This window comes from Limanda limanda, chromosome 23, assembly GCF_963576545.1.
Source record: "Limanda limanda chromosome 23, fLimLim1.1, whole genome shotgun sequence".
Lineage (NCBI taxonomy): Eukaryota > Metazoa > Chordata > Actinopteri > Pleuronectiformes > Pleuronectidae > Limanda > Limanda limanda.
Window position 1 is genome coordinate 6,399,354 of NC_083658.1, and position 25,921 is coordinate 6,425,274.

Sequence of the window (25,921 nt, forward strand, 5' to 3'; positions counted from 1 at the left end):
AAGAACCTTGGATCTTGTCTTTGCAGACATATTTGTGGATACAATTTTTAGATTAAAACCTTCGTTTTGTCACATCTGTTGCATATTCTTTCTCAAATCCAATCAAACCGCACCACAGTAAGTCTGGGGCCCAGGTCTGAGCTGGGCCCTCTGGCTCCGGCCCTGGGACGTCACACTGCTGTACAGATGGAGCGGAAAGAGTCCGGACCAGGGGCCTTGATTACCTCACAGTGAGGGGCACTAATGGGACCCTTCAGGGCACAGTGTCTTTGTCCGGAAACATGTGAGATAACAAAAAAAATCTCAATTAACATTGGCTCCAGGACAGAAGGGGGCAGGGGCTGAGCAACCACAACCCCCCCACACACCTCCCTCAGAGCTGGGAACACTTAAATCCAAAACGCCACTTGTGTGAACCCATAAAAGTGATCGTTAAAGAAGTGAATCATACTTTAGAAACGGTCCCTGAATGGCTGTAAACATGAACTAAAGTTCACTGTAGCACAATAAGTGGAGACTGGAAGAAAAATATGAAAGATCAATGCAACTCAGGACGATGTTTAAAGATATTTATGCTCTTTCTTTGCAACCACAGTCACGTCTTCTCTGTGTTTCTCTGCACGGATCCGACTCCGACGAAGCTTCAGAGACGGTTTCTTTTGGACGACTGGATCAAATTGAACATAATCTAAACAAACCGTTGTGGCCGAGTGAGGGTGGCAGAAGGATGCGGATAATTGAGCTCTCCGAAATGCCACCCACATGGAGCTGCAGGGATTCATGATGCCTTCCAGATGATTCTCTTTTCTAAATGATGTGATGCTGAGACATGAACAAACAACCAGGTAGAAAACATGTTTCATTGCAAGTGGACACATTAATGCCACATTTTCCTCCTCACTGATTTGGATTTTTCAAACAGAACATGAAGCATATACTTCTCTACCGCCACCGGTTGTTTAGACGTACAGTCCTGGTGGCACATTATGCTATTATACAGATTACGGAGATGGCCAATTTTCTTCTTAACCATCTATAATTACAGGATAATGATTTCCTTTGCTCTGCTTGGGAGCCAGCAAGGCAGGGGACCATCTTCCTCGGAGCCCGACAGGAAGTGCCACCCGGGGCGAAGGTTTTTTAGCAGCAGTGCTGACGTACAGTGGTGTCTGGTCCCAACTAGGGCACAGAAAGTCCCTGGATGCAGAGACTTATATAATTAAAACATGATAATAAGAAATGGAAGAGGGTGGAGGTGTAGTTAAGGGATGTTTCTAAGGTTTAGTTCCAAGGATGATTTCTATGGGTTATTTCTAAGGGATATTTCTCAGGCTTAATTTAAAAGGGTTTTACTAGTTTGGATTAGAGGAATTTTGTTATATGCATATATGTATATATAAGTATGGCAGTTGTTTATTAGTATTGATGATTTGGTGTGACGCAAATGCACTGAGTCAGAATTCATATTCCAATCTCAGCAGTGACTCGTAGGACAATTTATACTTATAATTATTCTTGTGTCTTTATATTATGCTTATTTGTTTTACTTCTTTTTCAACAAATCAAGAAAAATGTACAAAGACTTTACAAAAAAGGCCCAAATTATAAGATTAATGCCACGACCACTTCCCTGCAATGTACTGTAGAATAATGTGTTGACAACAGCCACATCTGGTGGCCTAAACCTGAATTACAACAAATGTATTCCTATTACATTAAGTTTATTTTATCTCCTGAATAATTCTTAAAGTACTGCCTAACAGCGCCCCCTGGGACAAGAAGCTTCACTATACATGTGCATGGGCTTGTAATTGTTGTGAGGATCGGCTTCCCTTGTAGAAGACCGGGGGGGGCAGTATCGGGAAAGTGTGGGGGGGTAAAGTTCCATCCATCATCACAAAACACTCTGGAGACATGAGCTGCACAAGTCAATGTGATACTTTATTCATGAACCTAGGACCATATATATATATATATATAACACTGTATAAATACTCTATATATTCTACTTCCTTCTGTGATCTCAATAACAAATAAAAAATAATATTAAAAAAAGCCACATGATTATATTTAACAGGCTGTACAAAAATAAATAATGTTTGGATATTCTGTACAAAAAGAGAAAAATTGATAGAAAAAAACAAAGGGCCTTCGCAGAAGGCAGGAGAGACTTCCTTATGAAGTAGTAGGAGGAGACAAGTCCCTCTTTAGGTCTCCACACACACTTTTCTCATGCTCGCTCTCTCTCTCTCACACACACACTCACACACACACTCTTCTTTGGTCTTTTAAGAGTTCCCTCATAGAAGGTTGCGAGGGCGAGATATGGCTGAAGGACGGTGCACTGAGGCATTTAAAGGCAACCAGGTGTTCCAAAGAAATGTGCCACTGGCAACAAGAAAGCTGAAGTGCTACAGGTTTGTGATAAATAAAAGTGTTTGAACATAAACACACTACGACTACGAAGCTGATCTCAGTTTCCATACCTGATGGGGTGAGCAAGTAGAAGAGGATCTACTCTCTTTCATTAGATTAATTATATACTCTGCTAGAACCTCCCACAGCCTCGTGTGTCTGTCCAGCCCAGCTTGGACAGACACTATTTACATGCATAAAAAAAATTGAGACACACACACTCACGCACACACACACTCGCTTGCAAACACACACACACACTCGCACACAAGCATGACATTGGCACGGTAAGCAGCATGCTTTTTTTTCTTTAGGAAATCAGGAATGTGCTGAGGGGCCGACACGTCGTCAGCCTTCGCCCCCGGGGTTCAACGTCTGGCCCCAGGATGGAGGGTGGGGGGGGAACTGGGTATAAACTGTCAGTCAGTGGCTGACCCGTGGGACCGGTGGACGTCCTGAACCCATGAAGACCCGCAGCACTCTGGATGTAAACATTCATCGGCCTCTTTCGATCTTTAGGGGAAGCTGAAGCAGTCCAAGCAGTCCTTAACAGGGACCCTTGTTGCACAGCTCCAGCAGGGGTCGCGGCCGGCTCTTGGGGTCACAGCTGTCGTGGGTGAGCGTGCGTCCGTCGTGGCCGATGCATCTCAGCTGGCGTTTGCGGAAGCCTCGGCCGCACGCCTTGGAGCAGAGAGACCACTCCCCCAGGAGCCAGGAGGGGCAGAGCTGGGAGGCGCAGGCCCGCGAGGCCAAGGGCCGCAGCTCCTCCGGGCAGTCTCTGGAGGTCCGCCCCTGAGAGTCCAGACACACCACCTCCCTCTGCTGCGTTCCTCCTCCACACGTCTGGGAGCACGCACCCCACTCCCTCAGGCTCCACTCGGCTCCTCCCACCTCTCGGATGGCGTTGATGGAATGGCGGCGGCCTGCGTTGGTGTTCGAGCCTGAAGCCGCGTTGTTGGGTCTCGGGGCGAAGTAGCTGAACTTCACCCGGGGTCTCGGGGCCTCTCCCACCGACAGCACCTGGATGACCAGGGGCTCCGGGAGTGGGGCGAAGCTGCGGAGGCGCTCCAGGGCGGCGGAGGAGCCGCTGTAGCGCAGCAGCGCCCCCCGCAGGGCAATGTCCGTCTCCATGGTCATCAGTTTGTAATCGCCATTGAGCAGATAGGTTCCATCCAGGCGACGCACTGCCAGGTAGCTGTTGTCGTGACGACCATTGCCTGGGGCGCGTTGCTTCACGTCCAGGTGGGTGGCGCCAGCGGGGATGGTAACAACATCCTGGTAACCGGGCCTGAAACAAGGAGACAAGGTCGTCAAACAAGGTCACGTGACATGTGTGTTATGAAGCGTCACAGTTCGGGGGGGTCAGATGTTTACCTGGCGCGGTCCAGAGAGCCGGACTCCTTCTTGCAGGTGGAGCCGTCTCCGCCGCACATGCCGCACTTGTCGAAGCGCCGGCTGGAGCCGATGACCCGGTCGCATCCGGCCTTCACACACTGGCCCTGGACACAGACTGAGGTGGAGTCCGGGCTGCATGGCGTGCCGTCGGCCACCTGGGAGCAGCAGAGAGACACAGATGGAAATACAGAGTTATGTCTAGTGCCGGTGTTACATAAGAGTCTGAGTCAGAAGGTGAAGCCCGGCTGCAGCTTCAGGGCTGAAAGAAATTACAAAGCTGATCCTGTATTCTGCAGCTCGACACGTAAATAGACTTTCATGAGATTCTCTGCCACAATTCTAAAAGAGAAGAACACAAATTTAAAACAACCCTCACCTTGGATTTGAGGACAAAGAAGTATCCGGTCCCCTTGGCGCGGCACACCAGCTTGCACCGGTCCTTGGGGGAGACGCCGGCGTACTTGGGCACCCACTCCACCCCCTCCCCCGACCCCAGAGACACTTGGGCCGACATGTCGTTGTGGGCCAGACACTGCTCCTCTCGGAACGACAGGCCTGAGGGAGGACAGGAAATCAGATTTAGATTTAGATTATATTTGATGTTATTATTTGATGTTTTTTTTAGGACACAAACGAATCCATGTTTTTCTACGTGATAACTAGAGTCTCTCACCGTTGTTCTCGGCGCAGACCTCCGTGCTACAGGAGCGGTACTGGATCCTCTTGCCCTCACAGTACTTCCCTCCGTTCTTGGGCAGCGGGTTGTCACAGGAGCGGAATGAATACTGCACTCCTCCACCGCAGGTCCGGGAGCAGTCGCCCCAGGGGCCCCACAAACCCCAGCCGCCGTTGACAGGAGTCTGAAACCACCGAGGACGGAATGATTAGACCCAAACATTGATTTTACCAACAGGAAGTAAACCAGACTGATTGTGATCGGCTCCCTACCTGGTGTTTAGCGGCCTGGCTCTTGGTGAGACACTGTCCGGCCAGGCAGTAGCTGTCGTGCCCACAGGAAGTGCCATCAGCCCAGGGGAAGTTCTTGGTCTGACACACCAGCAAACCGTTGGACGTGGTCACCGTGCACCACAGGGCCGCGCACGTGGTGCTCAGGTCCGGGCAGTGCTGGGAGTCGTCGCCGAACGTGAGCCGGCACTGGTGGTCGGCGTCGTACACCGTCCCGGGGAGGGGCAGGGGGAGGGGCTGGGGCTTGACCGGCTTGTCCAGCAGGCACTGGCCGTGGCCGTTGTCCAGGAAGGTGGTGACCATGAGGGCGGAGCAGGGCGACCACGGCTGCTGCTGGTCCAGGTTGGACAGCGTGGAGGCCATCATGTGGGAGCCCCAGTGGGCGCCGTTGACCCCGGAGCAGAGCTGGGCGTCGTCGTGAGGCATGTTGAAGACGTGGCCTGGAGGACAGAGACCAAACAACAACAACTTAAGTACCCCTGCCCTGTGATTTCAGAAAAACTAGAACCTGGCATGTAATTTGACTCTTTTGTTCTTACCCAGCTCGTGTGCCACAGTAAACGCCGCCTGAAGACCGTCGTCCTCGATAATGGAGCAGCTTCGGTCCGGGTCACACACGGTGCCGACGTCCGCCATGCCCAGAGTGTCACAGGAGTGGGCACCACACAGATCCTGAGGAGACAGGGAGAGTTAAAGTCTGGAATTCTACTTTTCTTACTCTTCTCTCAGCATCTGGACTTTACACGAAGCCAACGTACTGTTCTGGTGAAGAGCACGGCGGTGTCGTAGTGCTCCGGGTGGCGGTCGCTCGGCGGGTTGTGCTGCCGCTGCCACTGGCAGAAGTTGCGGAGGGTCATGGCGGCGTTGGACGACACCTGAGGCCCGCGCTCCTCCTCGTACACCACCAGCAGCTTCACCACCGCCAGGCTGATGGAGTTGTGGATGCTCGGGTGGCGGTAGAGCCGGGACGCCACCGCCATGATGGTCAGCAGGTAGGGTTTGAGACCGGCGCCGTGGAACTCGGCCATGGACTGGTCGGCCACCAGCATGATCTCCAGGTAGCGAGGGGTGGAGACGAAGCGCCGGGTCCTGTGGTTTGCTGAGGGGAGAGAATTACAAGAGGTCAAACCATGTTGGGTTCAAAGGTCACGCAGGTCAACAGTGTGTGTGGATCCTAACTCTACTGCACTTGTTTTTTTGACAGTGATGTTTATCTGGAGCAGTCGGAGCTCTTCCTGGTTTCTAAATAGCAGCTAATCATTAGTTGTCGTCCAGGCTCCAGTGAGCTCCGGATGTGCCTGCGGGAGCCTGGCTACCATGACTCAGCGTCACTCCACCGGTAGCTCCTCCTCCTCGGGGTCCACATTCCGAATTTGACCTTATGTGGTGGAAAGTTTTTTGCGGGTTGGAAGAAAAAAGGACGAAAGGAGAAAATCCTTTCTGGAGGAAAAAAAAAAAAGCAGCTCCTGCCGGTGCGCGTAGTACCAGGAGGCGCGTTCACACGTCTCAGCACCGCCGGGCTGTGGCTGGCTCCAACCCCGCCGCCCCCCCCTCCCCGTCCTCCCTCACTCCTCCCTCTCTTTCCCCCAGTGGAAGCACTCCCCCTCCTTCCCTCTCTCCTTCTCTCCCCCTTCCTCTCCTCCCCTCATCCCCTCCTCATCGCCAGCGCGCTGTCAGAAAAAAGGAGCTGAGTCCATTACGCACGCTGCGCACTCTGGCACAGGAACGTCTCCAGATGACAGCAGCTCAACCGAGGATCTACTTTCTCCAAATGTTTGCTTACATGTCGATAATAGGATTAACGACATTTTAAATATATATTAAATCACTTTCCTCGTTGTTTCCTTCGTAACTTCTAAGTTTGCAGGTCTGAGAATTCCCTCTGTCTGTGATACCAGTGCGTAAAATGCGCACAGGGTTCCCGAGCCTCACCTGTCTGCTCCGGGTCAGCTGCTCCTTTCTTCGCCTCTTTCTCCAGATTCTCTGGAACCCGATCCTCGTCCTCGTTCACCCCGCACTTGGAGCTCCCCTCCTCCGCCAGAGCTGCCCGGCCCCTCCGGCGGATCGTGTGCACCTCCTCCTCGGAGCCCAGGAAGCCGCTGGAGTTCAGGGGCTGGATGAAGTACTCTTCGCCCTGGAAGTAGAATCCGCCCCGGAGCCCCTGGCACAGGTTGAGGGCCGCGGCGGACCGCTCCTCTCCGTTCACCGTCCCCGAGAAGAAGCAGCCCGGCTCGGCTCCGCTCCTGGGCTCCTGGGTCGGTCCGGACTCGGGACTGCCCACAATGTGGAAGACAAAACCCGGAGCCAAGAAGGTCTGGTCGGGTTCTAGCTGCAAGACCAGCTGAATCCCAAATACGTCCAACCGGTACACCCTGGTCTCCGCCTCCTTCTCCTTCTCCTCCGCGGAGAGAGTCCTCCACGGTTCGGACTGGCTCTCCGCCCGGGCCGCGGGGTCCAGTCTGACCGGCACCACGGTGCTCTCCTCCCAGGCGCCGTGCGCCGCGACGACGCACAGAATCAAACCAATGGAAACGCGTAAAAACCACATCATTAAACTGTGAAATCCGACAAGTGGGAAGAGAAACTGATAAAGAAGTAAATCCTTTAAAAAGCTTTTTTTCCACTATAAGCTACAAAACCCAAAGTCTTGGAACTTCCACAAAAGTGTCCCCACGCGTACAAAAATCTACAGAAGGATCAAAATCCAGTGCAAAACTCATTTAAAGTTACGTGAAGTTTCTGACTTGTTGCAAAAAGCCCGTTGATAGAAATCTGGAGCTCAGCAGTAAATTCCAACAGAGTCTCTCTCTCTCTCTTCAGCAGATGTCTCCAGCTCGGCTCTTCTTCTCTGAGTCCGGGGCAGGCTCTTGCTCTGTGGCCCGTGTAGTCTGTTCACTGCTCCCAACACAGCCGGTCCCTCCTATATATCCCCCTGCCCGGGGACCACCCCCTTTCCTGAGGGCCCTTTGAAGTGAGAGGGGCCAAATCCCGTACGCAATGAAAACGCACCAGCGTTGCCATAATAATCAATCATGGTGAGTATACAGAGGATCTGGCAGAGGGACTCCCGCTTTTTTTTTTTTTTCAAACTCTGTGCTTGTCTGTTACAGGATGTTCACAAACACACACACACACACACACACACACACACACACACACACACACACACACACACACACACACACACACACACACACACACACACACACGCACACACACACACACACACACACACACACACACACACACACACACACACACACTAGAGGATTATTACTGAACTTATATTACTCTATTAATTTATATAAGTGGCCCAAATAAAAAGTGAGACTCCTGCTCTGCTTTCTAAGTCACTGAGCTCTGTGCCTTTATTAAACTTCAGACTGTTCCAACACAAATGAAGGGGACGAGGCTGGTGTGGTGTCAGTGCAACAGGAGAAGCGCCATGGCACCAGGTCTGGGACGGGAACCGTATCGTTCTGGCCCGGGATCCGCAGCCTGCTCCCCGGGGAGAGGGAGCAGAGAGGGGCCGCCGAGGTCTTAAGGTGGAGCTGCTCCTCCAGCTCGTTCCTCCTCGCTCAAACCCAGGCAGGAGGAGCCCCTGTCCTCCCGCTGCTGCTCCCGCCCGCCCGGCCCTCCCTCCTCTCCAACAGGCAGGAAGAGCCACTGGCAATTCACAGATTCTATCATCCACAGTGGACGCAGCACAAATAAGATAAAGTCCACTCACAGCAACGAATAAACTGCTTTTACGCACGGATCGTTTGGACGTTTTTACGCACAGCAAAGCTCCAAATCAATATAAATAATGATCAAACAAAGGAGAATATAACGTATTCAGATACCATCAATTAAGACAATCAACATTACTGTGTTATTGGTTTAATAAGTACATAAATATTGTCTGGATCCTGCTGTGCGTACTTTCGCTCACTGACAAACATCAGCCTCTGAGGGGCACATCGTTGAAGTCCACCTTAAGAGCAACAGGTCACTAAAGTGTTCGGTTGTAATTCCATCATATTCCAGCAGAGGGCAGACGTGCACTGCAGAGAAATATCAATGTCTTAAGTGGAACATTACACACTTCACACCGGCAGGGGGCGCCTTTGTATCACATTTAGACGGATATCAGTTTGCAGAGCTGTAAAACAGAGGCCACTCGCCGCCAGGGGGCAGTATTGGTGCAGAAATGTGCAGTTTGGGGTCATTGGGTCAAGTTGAGAAGGGCAACAAGCAGGTGATGCTCTGTGGCCGGAAACCACTGCTTTTATCTGACATCTGCTAGTATTTCACACCACAAATGATCAGATGATAGATTATGTGACCTTTTAACCTACATACAATATATAAAGTAGGGACTGTGATATGAGAAACAATATTTATAGATATTGTCCATGTTTTGTCTCCTGTAATTCTGAATTTATCTTGTTTTCCTTGGGCCTGATGAAGGCTACCACACTGTTCCGTGTGATTTTCAACATTGCAGTGTGATGCATATATCATTTAAAAATGTATTTTATCTTATATAATTGCCACTTTCAAGGCAGGTTTATTCATTTCCTGTTTGGTTCTGTGCAGCGAAATATAAATGTTTCAGTGCAACGACAAACACAAACCACACAAGAGACAAGAGCATTTAAATATATAGATTTTATGTACATATATTCATGTGGATGGCTAGAAAAAAGAAACACTATATTCTTACAAAGGAATGATTCTGCACAGTCAAATTCCTAAGTTAAATAGTAATTTGATACAAAATTAGTATAATAAATAAAACTCATCTCATTGTTCTGTTTTTATTCACACATACCAGTTGTACAAACAATAAATTACAAGTTCAGTGCTGTGTTTCTGTCGTTCAGCGAGAGGGGGTTTCCCCCCTGGAAGAGTCAAAGTAGGTTGTGTGAATGTGTGTGTGCGGGTTTGAAAAACGCACAATGGTTGTACCTGATGGATTGTTTCAATGTGTGTGTCTGTACGTGTGAAACTGTGTAAATATGGTTGATAACTAACACATATATGAAAGATCTATTCACGTAAAAAAAAAAGTCTACATTGTGTAAATAAATGTGAATGTGTGAGGCAGGAGGAGAGCGGATTGTACGAGTGGTTTGTTGGTGTCTGCTGCACAGGAGGCTGATGGGGGAAGTTTGCCAAACTGGGAAACACGACTGGTGCCAGAAGATTTAACACAATCAGAACTACAGGTTTCTTTAAAGTCCATTAGATACAGAAGCAACATCATTTATTTGAAGTACTTTTTACTCAAATTTCAATGATCTTCTATATATTGTCTTTAACAGTACATTTGTGTTATTTAAGTTCCTCCGTGGTCATATTGTATAATATTAGCATATGAATTGTGGCATTATGGCAAACTCCACCCACCGGGGTTGAAGACGAGGTGAAGGGATGATTAGCAAATACAGGATGTTGAGTAAATTGTGTGTCCTCTTGCTGTCGTTGCGAGTTTCCAGGGCACACGTTGTCATATTAGCATAGTTTCCTAAACAGATAAACTGACAAACTAACACATATTGACCGCCACACAAAAACAACAACAGACAAAAACACATGGGGACAATAAACCTCCCAGCACCAGCATAATAACAGATACAAGTGGAACTGAGAGTGAAGAAGCTCACACACACACACACACACACACACACACACATGCATTCACACACACACACACACACACACACACAAATCAAGCATAGCCCCAAATCTGATTCCTCATCAGCCTCCTTAAATGTTAGGGAGTGTCATGGTTACGTTGCCCCTCCGTTGATTTCACTGTCGTTGAGTTGGTCCCACCCCCCCGCCCATCCCGTCACACCAAGCTGCAGTTTCTTGGCGCGACCGATTATACTCCCAGGATGCAATGCAACATCCCGTTAACCAAACTTTACTGTTACCCTGATCCAGGACCTTCAGTCACAGAGTAGCTCTTAGAAATATTTACAGGAAGAAGCGAAGGAGATCCCTGTTGTCATCATGCTCATATACTCCGTGGACATCGGTAGACTTTTATTGGTGTTTTTGTTCCTTAGCTTAAGTTGCAATAAAGATTGTTTCCCACCCAGTGATTCCACATTTTCAACATTCTTCCCGTAAACAAACCTTTTCATCACTAAACCCCCGAATATGTAGAATAGCAGTCTAGGAAGAGGGTTTCCAACCTGCTGGGCTCTGGTCTCAGACGACATGAGACAAAGGTGTCGACTCTCACACACCCACAGTGATAACAACACATGGAATAGCATTACAAAAAGACACGCACAACATGCATGCTGTTACAGGGCAACACACACTGAGCCTCCAGGGGATCGGAGGTAAAGACAATCAGTTGTTGTCCGTGTGGAGATGACATGCAACTCAAGTTCTTAGCTATGCCAGGGCAGCACCTGTCTCTGTCCTAGGGAAACCACCAGGACTCCCTCTGGCATATAGTCGGGTACATCCATGCCAACGTGTCTGTGAGTGTCTGTCGGACGAGTCCAGGCGCCAACATTCACTGTCCAGTTTAAGGTTCAAATTGGTCCATTCATTGGTCCTACATCCAGCACTTGAGACCTTCATCAGAAGTTAAAACGTCTTTTTCTCGTCTCACGTAAATCTGTTTTTCCAGCTCTCAGGCCTCCTCAACATTTCCTCACCAGACAGTGTTTGAAGGCCGAGGGCCGAGCGCTCAGGACGCATCCTTTGGACAGTTTGCCCTCCGGGTCCTTGCACTGCACCGTCCGGCTCTGCCAGCCGGTGTCACACGTCCGGGTGCAGCTCATCCAGGGACCTGTCACCCACTGGGGCCCCGGGGCCGGGGTGGAGGGCCCCGGAGCTGTGGTTGGCCCCGGGTCCAGGACAGAGGATGTGGTGCTGGTGGTGGTGGTGGTTCTTGTCGTGGTGGAGACCGTGGTGGTGCTCTGCGTGGTGATGGCCTTCGGGACGGGGACGAGCGGAGCGGACGGCGGCGGCGGGGCCGTCCGGCGCGGCATGAAGAAGCTGTAACGAACATCCAGAGGCTTCTTGGCGTCCGTGGCTAAGATCTGCACCACCAAGGCTTCCTGGAGAGCCCCGGGGCCCATGCTGTGGAGCCACTCGTCCCTCTGGCTCCACCCGCTGTAGTTCAGCACCGAGCCGATGAGCGGGATGATGGTCTCCGAGGTGGAGATCATGAACTTGCCGTTCAGGAGGTACTCGCCGTTGGGCCGGCGGAGCGCCAGGTAGGCGGAGTAGCGGGTCTGGTCCTTGGCCTTGTGTTGGCGAACCTTCACGTGGGTGCAGCCGGCCGGGATCTTCACCACGTCGGTGTAGCCCTTACTGCTCGGAGAGAGAGAGAGAGGAGAGATCAGAGCGGTGCATAAAATGTTTCAAATATATGTTTATTGGGAAACCAATCACATAACAGAGAATTTAACAGTCGACAGTTATGTTTCCTTTGTTTTTTTACAGAAGGTGAAAAAGTAATCCCTGACAAAAAAGACTAATGACAAAAAAAAATAGCAAGTGAACAAGCAATGCCCTGCATCAACAAAACAGATGAAACAAAAAGGACAGGACAAAAAAGAAAAGAAGAAAGACAACAGTGTGTACCCTCCCATCACCCCCCCACCCCCCTAAGGAGTGCATCCAACTAGGGACTCAATCAGATTCTCTTTCGAGATGAGAGACCAAAGTTCGCCAGATTTGATCAAAGTCCCTCAACTTGTCTTTCAGAATAAATCGAATTCTCTCCAAATGTAAGGTGTCTGTCAAATCAGTCAACCAATGCTTAAATGAAGGGACCTCTCTTCTTCTTCTTCCTTATTAGGCCGTATGTCAGAAGGTGCTTTTGTGCACTATTTAGAGCGGTGCATAAAATGGAGAAAACCTTTGAGCTGACACAATGTCAACATGTGTAAGCGTCTTCTCACCTCTTCTTTGTGAAGTTGCCCATCACACGCAGACACCCGGTGCTGTCCCCCCCGCAGATACCGCACTTGTCGAACTGCAGCTTGGAGCCGATGATGCCGTCGCAGCCGGTCCTCACACACTTCCCCTTCACACACACCGAGCTGCTGTACGGCCGACACTCCGTCCCCTCCACCACCTGAACACACACACACACACAGTCACAATGTCATCCCTCCCTTTTCTTTTTTCAGTTTACATTACATTACATTTAGCTGACGCTTTTATCCAAAGCGACTTACAATAAGTGCATTCAACCCCGAGGGGTACAAACCAAGAACAACAAGAACCAAGAAAGTACAAATTCTTCAAAAATAAAGCAAAACTACAAAATGCTATAAGTAAGTGCCATTTAAAGGGACTCTTACCTTTGTTGCATTTTTACACTTTTTGTGGATAAGGTTAAATTGGTATTAATAAGGTAATGACACTCTAAAATGCAAGACAGACCCACCAGGAGTTAAAGCAAACAATTATTTCACTCTCGTAATATTTAGTGAAAACTTCAACCAATAAAATTCTTCGGACCGAAGGACCTTATTGGCCGACAGACCTGTGTGTTTGCTGCATGGAAACAGACAGGAAGCCCGTCTGCTTCTTGTGGCGCATTCGGGCCCGCGTCATCAAGGCGCGTCCTCAACTATAGGGTTTGTTTTGATTCCACGGCAGACAGTAGCGAGTAGCGACCGTATCGACCGTAGCGACTGACGATGGCAGACCAAAGTGGTCCACGGCGTACTGAAACAGCCGCTCCCAGGGGGAAAAACAAAAGAAAAAACACCGCGGATGGGAACGAGGGGGTGGGGCATTGGAGGAAGGCGGGATGATTCGAATGTGCTGTAATTCTCAAATGCAACAAAGGTAAGAGTCCCTTTAAGTGCTACTAAATTGTTAGTTTCAAAAATTGTTAGTAATTTTTTTTTTTTTTTTTATTTTTTTATTCAAGGTATAGTCTGAAGAGGTGTGTTTTTAGTTTGCGGCGGAAGATGTGTAAACTTTCTGATGTCCATATGTCGATTGGGAGCTCATTCCACCATTTAGAAGCCAGAACAGCAAACAGTCGTGATTTTGATGAGTGTTTATCTCGCAGTGAAGGAGCAACGAGTTTCTTCAGGGAATAGACTGCACCGGTGTTTAGCCGACTCACCCTCTGAGCGAACACCACGTAGTATCCCGTTCCCTTGGCTCGGCAGGTCAGCTTGCAGACGTCCTTGGGGAGGACTCCGGCGTATTTGGGCACCCACTCCACGAAGGTCTTCACCCCTTTAGGATCGGTCTGGGGGCCGTTCCGCACCTCGCACTGCTCCTGACGGAAACTCTTACCTGAAGGAGAACACGTGACATATTGTGTTTAACCCCCTGTTGTGAGATTATAATCATGTGATCTCAGGTTGTCTCACTCACTGGACGCAGGACACGGCGTGACGCTGCAGGACCGGTGGATGGCTCTCTTCCCGGTGCAGTAGCGCCCGTGGTTCCGCGGTGGCGGGTTGTTGCACAGGCGCTGGGCGAACTGCACCCCCCCTCCGCACGTCCTGGAGCACGCGCCCCAGGAACCCCAGGAACTCCAGCTGCCATGGTTGGACACCTGGGAGAAGGAGGATGAGGAGTGACAAGAAGAAGAAGAGGAGAGGGGAAGATGAAAGAGGAGGAGAGATCAGAGAGAAGATGATGAAGAGGAGAGAAAGAGAGATGAGAGGGGACAATTAGAGCGGATCAGACATGTGGGAAGCTTCTGGCCGAGCCACGTGTCACAGAGCGACGCCCCGTGGAGAGAGAGAGAGACAAAAGGAACGAGGCCAAACTCATGTGATAATAACTCCAATGTGTTTCAAGCCACAGCTCACATGCTCCCCCCCCGCGAGGAGCAGAAAATCTCAAAGTAACGCTCTGTCCTTATTTTGGGTTTGATTTTATAATCCTGGAGCTTCTTTGGAAACAAGCTTTTCATTGATTTCCACTGCTGATACATCTTGTTTCCACAGTAAAAGCTCTTTAATCTGCAGGAACGCTGCAAAGAAATGTATAAAAGTTCCAAAAGTCTGAGACGGAGGCGGGTTTAAAGTCGCCCGGAGCCACAGACTGGTCGTCACGAGGCGGGACACCGAGCCAGACGGAACTTGGCCGGAGCCGCGGGCGTGTGGTCGCCGGCCAGGGATCCAGTCCAGACTCTTCAAAACTCGTGTGACAAATAAACATAAAGAAAATATTCTTTCACTCTTTCCTGTTCTTTCACTCTCTTTTCTCTCTCTAACACACACACACACACACATGATGCCGACAGCTTGCCAAGGGCAGATCTGGTGTTTTGAGTCGTCAACGCTAAATTCAATTTAGATCTGCGTAAGTGAGGCCAAGAGAACAAACAGCGTAGATCAGCAGTGTCATAAACAACGGAGACCACACAACGAGGAATCAATAATGTCTTTGCTTCCATCTGTTTCTCTCTCAATGTCCGTGCTGTGTGTTTTCAGGAGTAATTTCATCCCCTCAGTTGTGTCTCAAATTCTTTTTCCTGGATATTCAAAAAGAATGCAGAGCTGGGAGGCAGGTTATCTCCTCTGAGCTATGACTCCAGAAGCAGCACCCACCAGATGGTGTTATCTTTTTCATATATACTTTATATACCTGCAAGGTCCAAGATGCTTTAAAACACTAGGTGGAGTTATGAGCCACGTTCTTTACTCTTCATCAATATGGTAATGAATGTTATATTAAATTAGTGTTGCATCTCTCTCTCGTCTTTGTCTCCCACGGATAAATTTGTACATTGTGCTTAAAATATCTTGGAACTATAAAAAGTCTATTCTATTTCTGATTCGTCTCCCTTGATAAACACCTCCTGTCTCCGTCCCCTCCTGCTCCCTCTTACCGAGTAGAGTCTCTTGCGGGTCTTGTCCGCACACTTCCCCTGCAGGCAGATGCGTCCCTTCCCGCAGGGCGTCCCCTCCACGGCCGGCAGCTTCTTGGTCAGACACACCATCTGCCCCTGGCGGATCACAGCGCACCACAGCCGGGCGCACACGTCCATGCCCGGGCAGACCGTGTACTCGGGGCCGAACGCCAGGCGGCACTGGCGCACGGCGTCGTAGCTCTGCCCCGGGAGCTCCTCGGAGCCGAGGAGGGGCTGGCGAGGAGAATCCAGGAGACACTCGGCTGCGGCAGAGAAGAAGAAGAAGGAGAGTTTTCTTAAAGAGTCTGCTACCTGCACGCTCTCGGCGCTCCAGGGCGTGTAAAAATCTGTTGTAGTAATCTACGCGGCAGCCAGAATGCAGTCAAGCCAGAAATGTTGCATGCTGCTATATAAATGATGCCGCCAGCGATGGCACCGCTTAGCAGAACGTCAACAACAATGCTTTATGGCCGTCGTGAAAGACACTTCCTGACAAATCGGAAACGCAAAGTATGACACGTCTCGATTTCCTGCGAGCAATTTCGCCTCTGGCTGGCTGCACTACATCTGCGCTCTTTAACATTTTAATGGGATTGTAAATTCGAGATTACATCTTTGCAGGGTCGTAAAGAGCTCGGAGTGATGTGTACCGCGGGACAACATCCATCAGGAGGTCGGATTCACACGGAGGGAGAGAATAAAAAACCTCGACTCGCTGGAAAGGGTTCTCGCTATTAACGGGATCGCAGATGTTGGCAAAAACCACAAGCGCCTTTATTGCTCCGCCGCTCACCGTTGCCGTCGTCGAAGAAGTCGGTGATGGTGGCCGAGGTGCAGCGGCTCCAGGGCTTGGAGGCGTCGATGGAGGTCAGGATGGAGGACATGAGCCGCTTGTCGCTGTTCACGCCGAAGCGCTCCTCGCAGAACTTGGAGTCGTCGTGGGACAGGCCGAGCAGGTGACCTGGAGGGGAGAGAGAGAGAGGGAGAGAGGGAGGGAGAGAACATTACAGTCACATAATGTGCAGGGTTTCCTTTGAGAGAACAGGACTCGCCTCAGGTTTGCTGCAAGAATGAGGAAAGAAAACACACCAATCAATCAGGCATCAGGTGCAAAACCTCAGACAACCCACACGTGACATTAATCAGTAAGAGAGAGAGACGTGCTGACAAAGTGCAACGTGCATGCCCTGGCTTGTGTGTAATTACATGTGTGTGTGTGTGTGTAGCCATGCCGACCTATCTCGTGAGCGACAGTGAATGCAGCGTGGAGCCCGTCGTCCTCGATGACGGCGCAGCTTCTCTCCGGCGTGCAGACGGTTCCCACATCGGCCATCCCCAGGGTGTCGCAGGAGTGGTGGCCGCAGAGGTCCTGCACAAGGGAAACAGATTAGCAAAAACATTAAATTCAGTAAAAGAAGGGGTGAAAGATTAAACATCCTTCATCCCAAGTCGCCAAATAATCGTTATAAATTGCCCTTGAGGCATTGGGGATCATTGATCTTCCTTCCCTTTCAAAAACAATGTGTTTTTACTTTATTCAAAGCTGTTGCCATGTTTTCCGTCCTTCTTCCTGCAGTGGAAGTCGACTTCATTCTGGTGAAATCTGAGATATAATCGGTGATGAAGAAGTGTAAAATTGTGATGACACTTAATAAAGGGAGGCACGTCCTCCCTTATCCCTCTTTCCCCTCCAGCCGGTCCATGAATGTTTATATCAAGACAGGATTCCAGAAATCCTCCTTCCCAAGCTCCGACAGCTTCAGAAACAGTTCACTACACCTCCCATGATGCAACCTGCCTGTCATCGATCAAGCCTCCCGGGGCGAGACAGAAGACGTTACACAACAGTTTCCCTCTCTCTCTCTCTCTCTCTCGCTGTGCCGACTCCGATGAGGAAAACTGGATCCGTGCCCCTTTCATTTTGAACTTCCTTCCTGTGCCTCCACCATCTCTCTCTCTCTCTCTCTCTCTCTGTGCCTCACGGGGCGCCGGAGTGCACGCCATCGATCTTTGTTTTGATTCCCACACATGTCCATGCAGCCGAGGCCTCGGGGGGGGGGGGGGGGGGGGGGGGCAGCCCGTCCCCACTGAGTGCACGGATCAATCGCCTCATCAGGCTGTCACATCCGTGCACACTCCCCGGTGCAACAAGTGCACGTGAATATATGACAACACAATCGCAGGCATGTGCACATCTAAAAAAAAAAGGGTAAACACATGCATGAACACACACACTGTCACACACACACACACACACATGTCCCGTGGAGAGGATGAATCGTCATGACAGGCCTGCTGGGTCATGTGTGTGAAGCGCTTGGGGGGGGGGGGGGGGGGGTGTTTACCCGTTCTGGGCCGATCGGTTTGGAACAAACTGCCTTGTGTTCGCTGCTCACACACATGACTGACTGGCTGGGACCACCTCTCTCTCTCTCTTTCTCTGTCTCTCTCTCTCTGTCTCTTTGTCACACACACGGATGCACGCAACTATAAATAAGTAGATGAAAATAAACGTATGTAAAAACCTCTATATATACAGTTTTACGGTAAATACATGGCAAAAGCACCTTGCTCGACACGCACAAGCCGACTGAATGAAACTCCTTCTCCGTTGTCTCTTTTCTTTTCCCTGTTTGTTTGGAATCAGACAGCGAGAGCATATAGAGACGCTTCCCCTCATATTTCCACTGTTGCTCTTTCCCCCTGTTTCCCACACTCTTTCACCTCTACACCTCCGTCTCATTTATTTATTCATTCATCGGCACAGTTTTTCCTTCTCCCTGTTCATGTATACACAGCTTGCGCCCGGTGCGGCACAGAGAAACAAGCTAATCTCCCGTTAGGAATGAAAGAGCGACACGGGGAAAATGATCCCATAACTCACGTCCCTATCTACATATAGTTTCCTTTCTTCTCCTCTGCACTGTGTTTTCATCCAAGGGCCTCTGCACATGTAAAGAAAACAAGGGAGAGAGGGAGGGAGGGAGTGAGAGGGAATTTCAGGAAACAGGCGCAGGGTCGAAAGGATGGTGTAGGGTGGGGGGGTTGGGGGGGATGCCGGAAATTAAGAGAAGAGCCGAGAGAACAAGGAGTTACAGAACTATTGGCAGAAATAACAAGGGAACAGGTGGCAAGCTGGTCGTGGAGGTCAGGAGACGATCAGAGTGGAGCATGTGTGTTTGTGTGTCTGTGTGTATGTGTGTGTGTACTACAAGACCACTTGCAGTCTAAGCCAAGGTGAGTGTTAAACAAACAGCCAGCCAGACTCAGACACACACACACACACACACACACACACACACACACACACACACACACACTCAGTAAAATCCCTCTGGCAGAGTGAGTCCAGCTCTGCCTGTTAGATTAAAAACTCCCCTTCAGGCCGATTTCAGCAGAACTGCAAATGAAATGCAACAAAAACCAGAGTTTCTACCAGTGATGGACCAGTTGCCTCCTGGGTTATTACTGGATGTTTAGCCAGTTTGATTCATCAGCTACATGAGACACAATTTGGTTATTATCCAGTGAAGGAGAGAAACTCTGTACTTTACTTGAGAATTGGACTTGAAGCCCCTATAATCGATATTTGTATATTAATAATGGATCAACCTGAGTGAAAAGTGCAACTTTTCTATTTTGGTTCACTCTCACCTAACAGGGGACACCACACTTTGCATTATGTCAGTGGAACCAGCAATGTTCTTAAGAGCATGATATTGAATGCTCCCATCAGGAGAGATGTGACATCAGATTCACACGAGGGAACTTTCCGATTACGTGATTTTAAAAAGGAGAAATCAGCCCAAGTTGAACTGAGGCAATTCTTCCACTTTTTTCAATGCATGGAAACACAAACCAGCCCGAGTTGAGTGCTGACAGGAAACGGGAGAGCAGCTCAAAGCCACTGCCTCACGTGTTGTCACGGGGACACGCTGAACTCTCCGGGCCGGTTGTGTGTGTGTGGACAGGATCCACGGAGCCGTCCGCAGGTTGTCAACATGTGGCCGGCCAGGCAGAGCACGTGTGAAATATCAGGGGCATTTAAAACAAATAGAGGGAGTAGCTGCGACGGGGGCGAGCGCTGGGAAATGTACACTTGAATGTACAGCGGGGGGGGGGGGGAGGAGAGCTGGAGTGCTAAACACAGGTGGAGGAAATGGATTGTGTATAGGTGCAGCGGCGATTCTCACATCCATCATCGTTACACAAGACTCACGATGACCTGATGGTGTTGTGGTTTCACATTTTCTATCAGTAACTAAGCAGATTTGTTTGGTTTGTTTGGACATGAACGTCACGATGATTGGTTTATTATTTATCGATGAGTTACAAGAAGAAATATCTTATCTGAACTTCCCATCGGAAAAGGCGTTTTTCTTTCAAAATGAAACGTAAACATTATATTTGCGATCTTTGTTTTTTCTCTATTTCTCCCGGTGCGATATCTCAGTGTAGTGAGAGAACTGAATTTCATTTGAATTCACTCATGCACTCGTCAACTTTCCCTTCGGACGTCGAGGTCAGCGGAAAAATATAAATGCAAAATGTGAAAAATACAAAAATAACATCTTTAGGCAGCACGTGCGAAGTGAAAGTGGCCGAACGTGACCCCGGGTCGAGGAGGTCATCACGTCAACATTATCGTTGTGACAAGTTCCCGCGAAGCGATGTCTCTCCAAATATTTGAGCGGCTGCAGAACACACATGTACGTCAACACATCTCCCTCCGGCCGCCTCACACTGGAGCTTTGTCCGCTGCACAACAAGTGAACACAGCCATGCATATAATTTAATGTTCCCATGTACACACTCAGAAACCCCCCCCCCTTTCTCAATGTGGCCTGTTGTTTTGTTCTGGTGCTGGTATGTGTGGAACCGGGTGTCACCGCCACACGGGTCAGCTCACTGCGGGTACGGAGGAGGGGTGGGTTGGAGTAATTGGACCCGACCACAAAGAGAACGGTCCCCTTCAAACCCTGTGCACCCACCCCCCCACCCTAATGTGGTCTGACTCCACAGTCACTAAGTCTTCAGTCAGCTCCGGTTCTAGTTCAACAGACGACAAAAATGCCTGTTATTTACTCCAGAGCCGCTGGACATGCAAAGAGGAAAGAGGGCGTCTGCGGCTATTAGGTTACCTCTGACATTCAGCACAATGGAATACCAGGCAGGCCCGACTCCTGTTACACATGTGAACCCAATCTGCAGCCCATCCAAGTTTGTCGCTCTTTGTTAATGCTGCAATTTGCGCCACAAAAACCAAAAGTATCACCCTCCTTTTCTCTTCGCGGCACGGTATGAGATCCCCGAGCCAAACGAGAGTTATTTCCTCGCTGGCTTTCTGTCAGTGGAAAAACTTTAATGCCTCTGTCCTGTTTGTCAGCGTCTCCACCTTCTATGTTTTTTGTTCCTTCATCACACGTTTGCTGCCACGAGTGGAAATCCCTCAGGAAAACGACTCTCGCAAAAGAATGCGGTTTCTGGAATTCCACTTTCCCCCCCAATCGCACCAGGTGTTCAGGTCCACAGCCTCAGCACCGCTCGTCTGCCTGGCAGCGCCGAGTTGAGCCCTCAGCCCAAAACACAACCTTCTGATAATAACAACCTTTAAGTGCAAAAGACTTTAGAGGTCAAAGTTAAGATAGGGTGGCGGCTGCTTTCTTTGGCTTAACCGCTCACCTCTGCAGCATAAAGGTCACGACCCTAAACCAAAGTCGTGCAACAGCAATGTGCTCACGCCGCTTGCACTCAATTTAGCCGCAATTACGCTCATTTGTTGTCAATAAGTGCAACAGATAAGAATCGCACCCCCACCGCAGGAGGCTTCTCGCGTTACACAGGTCCGCAGGCGATGATTACACAGCGTGTTGACAGGTTTAATCTACGGTGCGACCTGCAGGCTCAACGGAGGTGAGACGTGTGTGGAGGGAAGAGAGGAGACAGATTTATGAATCATGCAAGTGCCGCGGCAGGTGACACACTAGTTAATTGCCGAGTGATGTATTGTTAAGGTTGATGAGGTAAATGTCTGAGCCGGAGGCGGCAGGGTGATCGTGGGGAATTTAAAAATGAAGACGAGATGAACTCAGAGTAAACAGCCTGTCATGTTTCATTAGAGCTCCGGGTCCGTGTTACCTCTGCCCTCCTTTCCGGCTGCTTGAGGAGCATCCACATAACTGTTTCCTGCGCTCACTGCCAAACCCACCTAATCATGGCACCGGCTTTCTTCTCTCCGACTCGCCCGGGCAGGTGCAGCGGCAACAAGTCTGGTGAGGGGCCAGGAGGTGGATGGCACACGAGAAACCGGGCCACTTTGCCAGCATGCCACAACCTCAGGTATGTGCCCCCAGCTGCCCTCGCCAATGCACGGCGGTGCCAAGTTGGCGCCAGCGGCAGAAGATCCAAGGTAATACCCCTGGTGTTTACTTTCTCTCCTGGGCCAGGACAAGACCTCGCATGACTCCAACTCACCGCAATCCAAGGAGAAGCGATCTGACACACGTCAACTGGAGCCAACCATGAAGCCACACCCGAGGAGGTGAAAAAAAATGCACGTGGATCTGTTGCCCTGCGGCTTTGGACCAGGCCGGGAGGGGATGGAGGAGGATGAAGGAGGGGAGAGAGATGGATCGGGGGGGGGGTCGGTGAAAGAAGGGATAAACGAGTGTGGTCGGGGTAAACGCATGGCTTCTCGCTGGGTGGATTTGTTTGTTTTCCTGACAGCTCCCAGGCCCGGCTGACAGACACTGGAGGAGTAGCTGGGAAAAGATGTGCAGAGTGGAGAGAGGGAGAGAGGGAGGAGAGAGAAAGAGAGAAAGAGAGAGAGAGAGAGAGAGGGGGGGGGGGAGTGTAGGCTCACAATGCTGGGATGTCTACCCAATTAACTCCGGTTTCAAGGGAGTTTTAGACATATTTCTGCAATGCACCCAGCAGCTGATTTCAAGCCTCCCAGCCTGGGAAGAATGTGCGTGCACGGCCGCGGGCACGCGCCTCACATCTCGCAGGCTTTTGGGACTACCAGGGGACTGGGAGTGGGGGGTGGGGTGGGGTGGGGGGTGCAGCCCTGGAGACAGAAGAGCCTGCCTAGAACAACACCAGGCGCAGGAAACACATTTTTTTACGGCTGTTTTACGCAGACGTCGGCGCTGCTTTTACGCACGCCAGATTCTGCAAAAAAAGCAGAGGAGCAGGAAAGAGAGGGATGGAGAAAAGAAACGGAAAAGAAAGGTGGATGTGACAGGGACATGTGAGGAGCGGGTTGTGTAGTTTTCACACCTGATTGACCGGGACTCGAGTGGTGGAATGGTGCACAGCCAAAATTAGCGCTTTATGACAGAATAACACGCGGTTGGGCCGTTACGCGCAGAAAGTATTACGGTACAAGGTGACGTGTGTCATTGGCTTTTTATTACACTGCGCGTTTTATAGGCTATCAGCAATAAGCCCCCCCACCCCCCAGCCAAGGATCAACCTGCCAGGAGCTTACAGGCAACCAGCTGCCACCGCTTACTCCACCACAACAAACCGTGGCGTCACTTTGGCACCAGCCAGGACGCGCGGAGCAGAGAGTTACGCACAGGTGGAGGAGGAGGTGCAGGAGGCGAGGGGGGGTTGTTTACCTGCCTGGTGAAGAGGATGGCGGCGTCGTGGTGCTGCGGGTGGTCGTGGTCCAGCGGGTTCTGCTGGTTCTGCCACTTGCAGAAGCTCTTGAGCGTCGCCGCCGCGTTCTTGGAGACCTCCAGGCCTTTGTCCCTCTCGGCCACCGTCAGCACCCTGACCACGGAGAGGCGCACCGGGTTCTCGATGGAGGCGTGTCCGTAGAGCCTGGAGGCGATGTGGGCCAGGGTGAGCAGGTAGTGGTTCAGGTCCGAGCCGTGCTGCCGCAGCATGGACGCGTCCGCCACCAGGAGCAGCGCAACGTGCCGGGCGCGGGACACCGACCTCCTCCTGCGCGCGCCCGGCTCCGGTCCGTGCGCGTCCCGGTCCCGAGCGCGCCCCCGGTGCCGGTCCCGTTTCCCCCTGTGCGCGCCCGGCTCCGGTTCCGTCCGTCCGTGAGCGTCCTGGTCCCGTGCGCGCCCCCGGTGCCGGCGCGACGACCCCCCGTGCGCGTGCCTGCGACCCCTGCGCCGATCGCGCGTCCCGCAGCTCTCGCGTCCCTCGCGCGCGGCCTCGAAGCGGAAGCTCTCGCGCGTGAACGCGTGCAGCGCGCTCTCCGCGTGCGCGTCCTGCAGGGCGCGCGCGTCGTGCTCGTGCCCGCGCGCCCGGACTATGGGGGTGATGGTGTAGCGCGCGTGCTCCAGGGCGAAGAAGCCCTCCAGCCCCCCCCCACAGAGGCGCATCACCGCCAGGGACTCCGGGCGCGAGTCCACCGTGCCCCGGTACGCGCATTCCCCCCCCTCCCCCCCCTGGTCCCGCTCCAGGTCCAGGTCCAGGTCCTGGTCCCGCTCCAGGTCCAGCTGGAAGCGGCGCCCGTCCAGGTACAGCAGGTAGCCCACCTTTCCCCCCCCGTGGTAGATCCGGTCCACGGTCCGCACGACCCCGTCCGTCCTCCGGGCAGGTGCGAGCAGAGACCCGTTCGCAGGTGGGAGGTAGAACCCCTGGAAGGTGGAGACCCCGGATCCCAGCTCCAACTCCACCGAGACCAGAACCAGCAGAAACCAGAGCCGCATGTCCCCGGCCACAGCAGCAAGGAGCCGCACCATTGTTCATTCCAACCAGACGCGCATCTATGGATCCTCTAAAACCAGCCGGACCCGTCCTCCAGAAAGCGCATCCTCCCAGAGTCCGCACCCCCCATGAACTGGACCAGTGGAGACCAGCAGGAGAGAAACCGTCCAGGGGAAAGAAACGGAGAGAAAAGAGAGAGAGAGAGAGACGCAGAGAGGACCTGTGTGCAGCCTGCAGAGCACTGAGCTGAAGTTGGAGAACAAAAACACAAAGTTTGCTCTTAATAGGACCCGGAGAGAAAAAGTCCTGCCCCCTTTGCGCTCAATCACCACTCCTCCACCCCCTCTCTCTCTCTCCCTCTCTCTTCTCTCTCTCCTCCCTCTCTCTCTCCCTCAAATCAGAGTTAAGTCAAGTGCTGGAGGAGAGCAGAGGAGAACAATGCTGTCACTGGAGCAGAGGGAAGAAGGGAGCTCCATCGGAAAAAAAACAACAACACACTCACACACAGACACAACACAACACAAAAACAAGTGTGTGCATTCAGGAGCAACACCAGTGATCTCACCTCCATCCAACAAGCAGGCTGTTATTTTTACAGTTTCTCCACTTGGACTCCCTTTAATAATTGAAGGCTCAAAGTCCAACAGGACCCGACTGGAGAGTTTCTTGCAAACTAGAGGGGTGGGGGGGGAATGGATAATTTATGGCCAGTCCCGAATAAGAAGCGTGGGAGTTCACCGTTCCCAGTGTAAGACATTTAATGGTTTGTGTGTGTGTGTGTGTGTGTGTGTGTGTGTGTGTGTGTGTGTGTGTGTGTGTGTGTGTGTGTGTGTGAAGGAAAGAAAGAGGGGGAGGAGGTGGATGGAAATCTGTGAGCATGCATACAGTAGGTGCTGCACTTAGGAAAGTACAGGAGGGAAATGTGTGTGGCTCCAGGTGGGAGCTGTCTCTCCTCTGGGGATACATGTGTGTGTCTGTGTGTGTGTGTGTGTGTGTCCTTGTGTGTGTGTGTGTTTGTGTTTGGGGGGGCTTTAGCAAACGCATACCTCGACTGGGACAAACGCACTCAGCGCCAACCGGAGAGTGGCGTCTTACGAGTTCCAAAACACTGCTCATTTGCTGAGTCACCCAACAGCTATTACCTTTCCTCAGAGGAGGAGGGAGGTGGTGGTGGTGGTGGTGGTGGTGTTTGTGTGTGTGTAGGGGGTGTGTGTGTGTGTGTGTGCACTGTGTGTGAGGGAGGCCTCTCAGAACCCGAGAACAGATATAACGTTTCTGCTCCGTTGTTGCGTCAAATGACGAGACGCCGCGTCGACTCTCCTAAAGCGATGGCCGCCTTAATCCGAGGGCCTCCCCCCCCACCAGCAGCAAGGGGGTGGGCGTGCACGGGCCGAAAAACGGAACATGGTGTGCCGCCGCCGCCGCCGTAAGCCTCTCTGCCCACCCGGTTAAATGAAAGATCCCACAGCTTGGATACGCTCTGTGTTCAAACCCTCCTGCAGGAAAAGGTGATTTACAGGAGCTCAAGTCATATTTTAGGGGGGTTATTTAGGAGGGAGGTCCCATTTTGTTAAGGGGGGGGGGGGGCCATGACCTCCGGATTCCTAACATCTTTGCTACGGCCAT

The 25,921-nt window shown here is 51.2% G+C and overlaps 2 protein-coding genes across 2 annotated transcripts; both read right to left on the reverse strand.

Annotated features, from left to right (window-relative positions):
- Positions 1-1,958: 1,958 nt before the first annotated feature.
- On the reverse strand, positions 1,959-7,658 carry adamts1 (ADAM metallopeptidase with thrombospondin type 1 motif, 1). Its single transcript, XM_061067156.1, has 8 exons — positions 6,709-7,658; positions 5,535-5,875; positions 5,316-5,448; positions 4,759-5,216; positions 4,484-4,670; positions 4,187-4,365; positions 3,790-3,965; positions 1,959-3,703 (listed from the first exon to the last, which is right to left on the reverse strand). Exons 1-8 carry the CDS (start codon positions 7,325-7,327, stop codon positions 2,962-2,964), a joined length of 2,835 nt encoding a protein of 944 aa, XP_060923139.1. The 5' UTR covers positions 7,328-7,658; the 3' UTR covers positions 1,959-2,961.
- A 2,815-nt stretch (positions 7,659-10,473) lies between these two features.
- On the reverse strand, positions 10,474-24,330 carry LOC132996713 (A disintegrin and metalloproteinase with thrombospondin motifs 5). The gene is made up of 8 exons (XM_061067046.1): positions 23,248-24,330; positions 16,862-16,994; positions 16,419-16,586; positions 15,605-15,888; positions 14,137-14,320; positions 13,880-14,055; positions 12,696-12,871; positions 10,474-12,102 (listed from the first exon to the last, which is right to left on the reverse strand). Exons 1-8 carry the CDS (start codon positions 24,328-24,330, stop codon positions 11,427-11,429), a joined length of 2,880 nt encoding a protein of 959 aa, XP_060923029.1. The 3' UTR covers positions 10,474-11,426.
- Between the last annotated feature and the right edge of the window lie 1,591 nt (positions 24,331-25,921).

Bases quoted from the DNA above. Each gene is read 5' to 3' on its own strand.
- LOC132996713 (XM_061067046.1), bottom strand. From the start codon at position 24,330: ATGGTGCGGCTCCTTGCTGCTGTGGCCGGGGACATGCGGCTCTGGTTT. The intron at 16,995-23,247 runs GTAAACAACCCC...TCCCTTGTGCAG, and splicing joins CCATCCTCTTCACCAGGCAG to GACCTCTGCGGCCACCACTC. The intron at 14,056-14,136 runs GTGAGTGAGACA...GTTCTCCTTCAG, and splicing joins CACGCCGTGTCCTGCGTCCA to GTAAGAGTTTCCGTCAGGAG.
- adamts1 (XM_061067156.1), bottom strand. From the start codon at position 7,327: ATGATGTGGTTTTTACGCGTTTCCATTGGTTTGATTCTGTGCGTCGTC. The intron at 5,876-6,708 runs GTGAGGCTCGGG...CTCTCCCCTCAG, and splicing joins AGCTGACCCGGAGCAGACAG to CAAACCACAGGACCCGGCGC. The intron at 5,217-5,315 runs GTAAGAACAAAA...TCTGTCCTCCAG, and splicing joins TACTGTGGCACACGAGCTGG to GCCACGTCTTCAACATGCCT.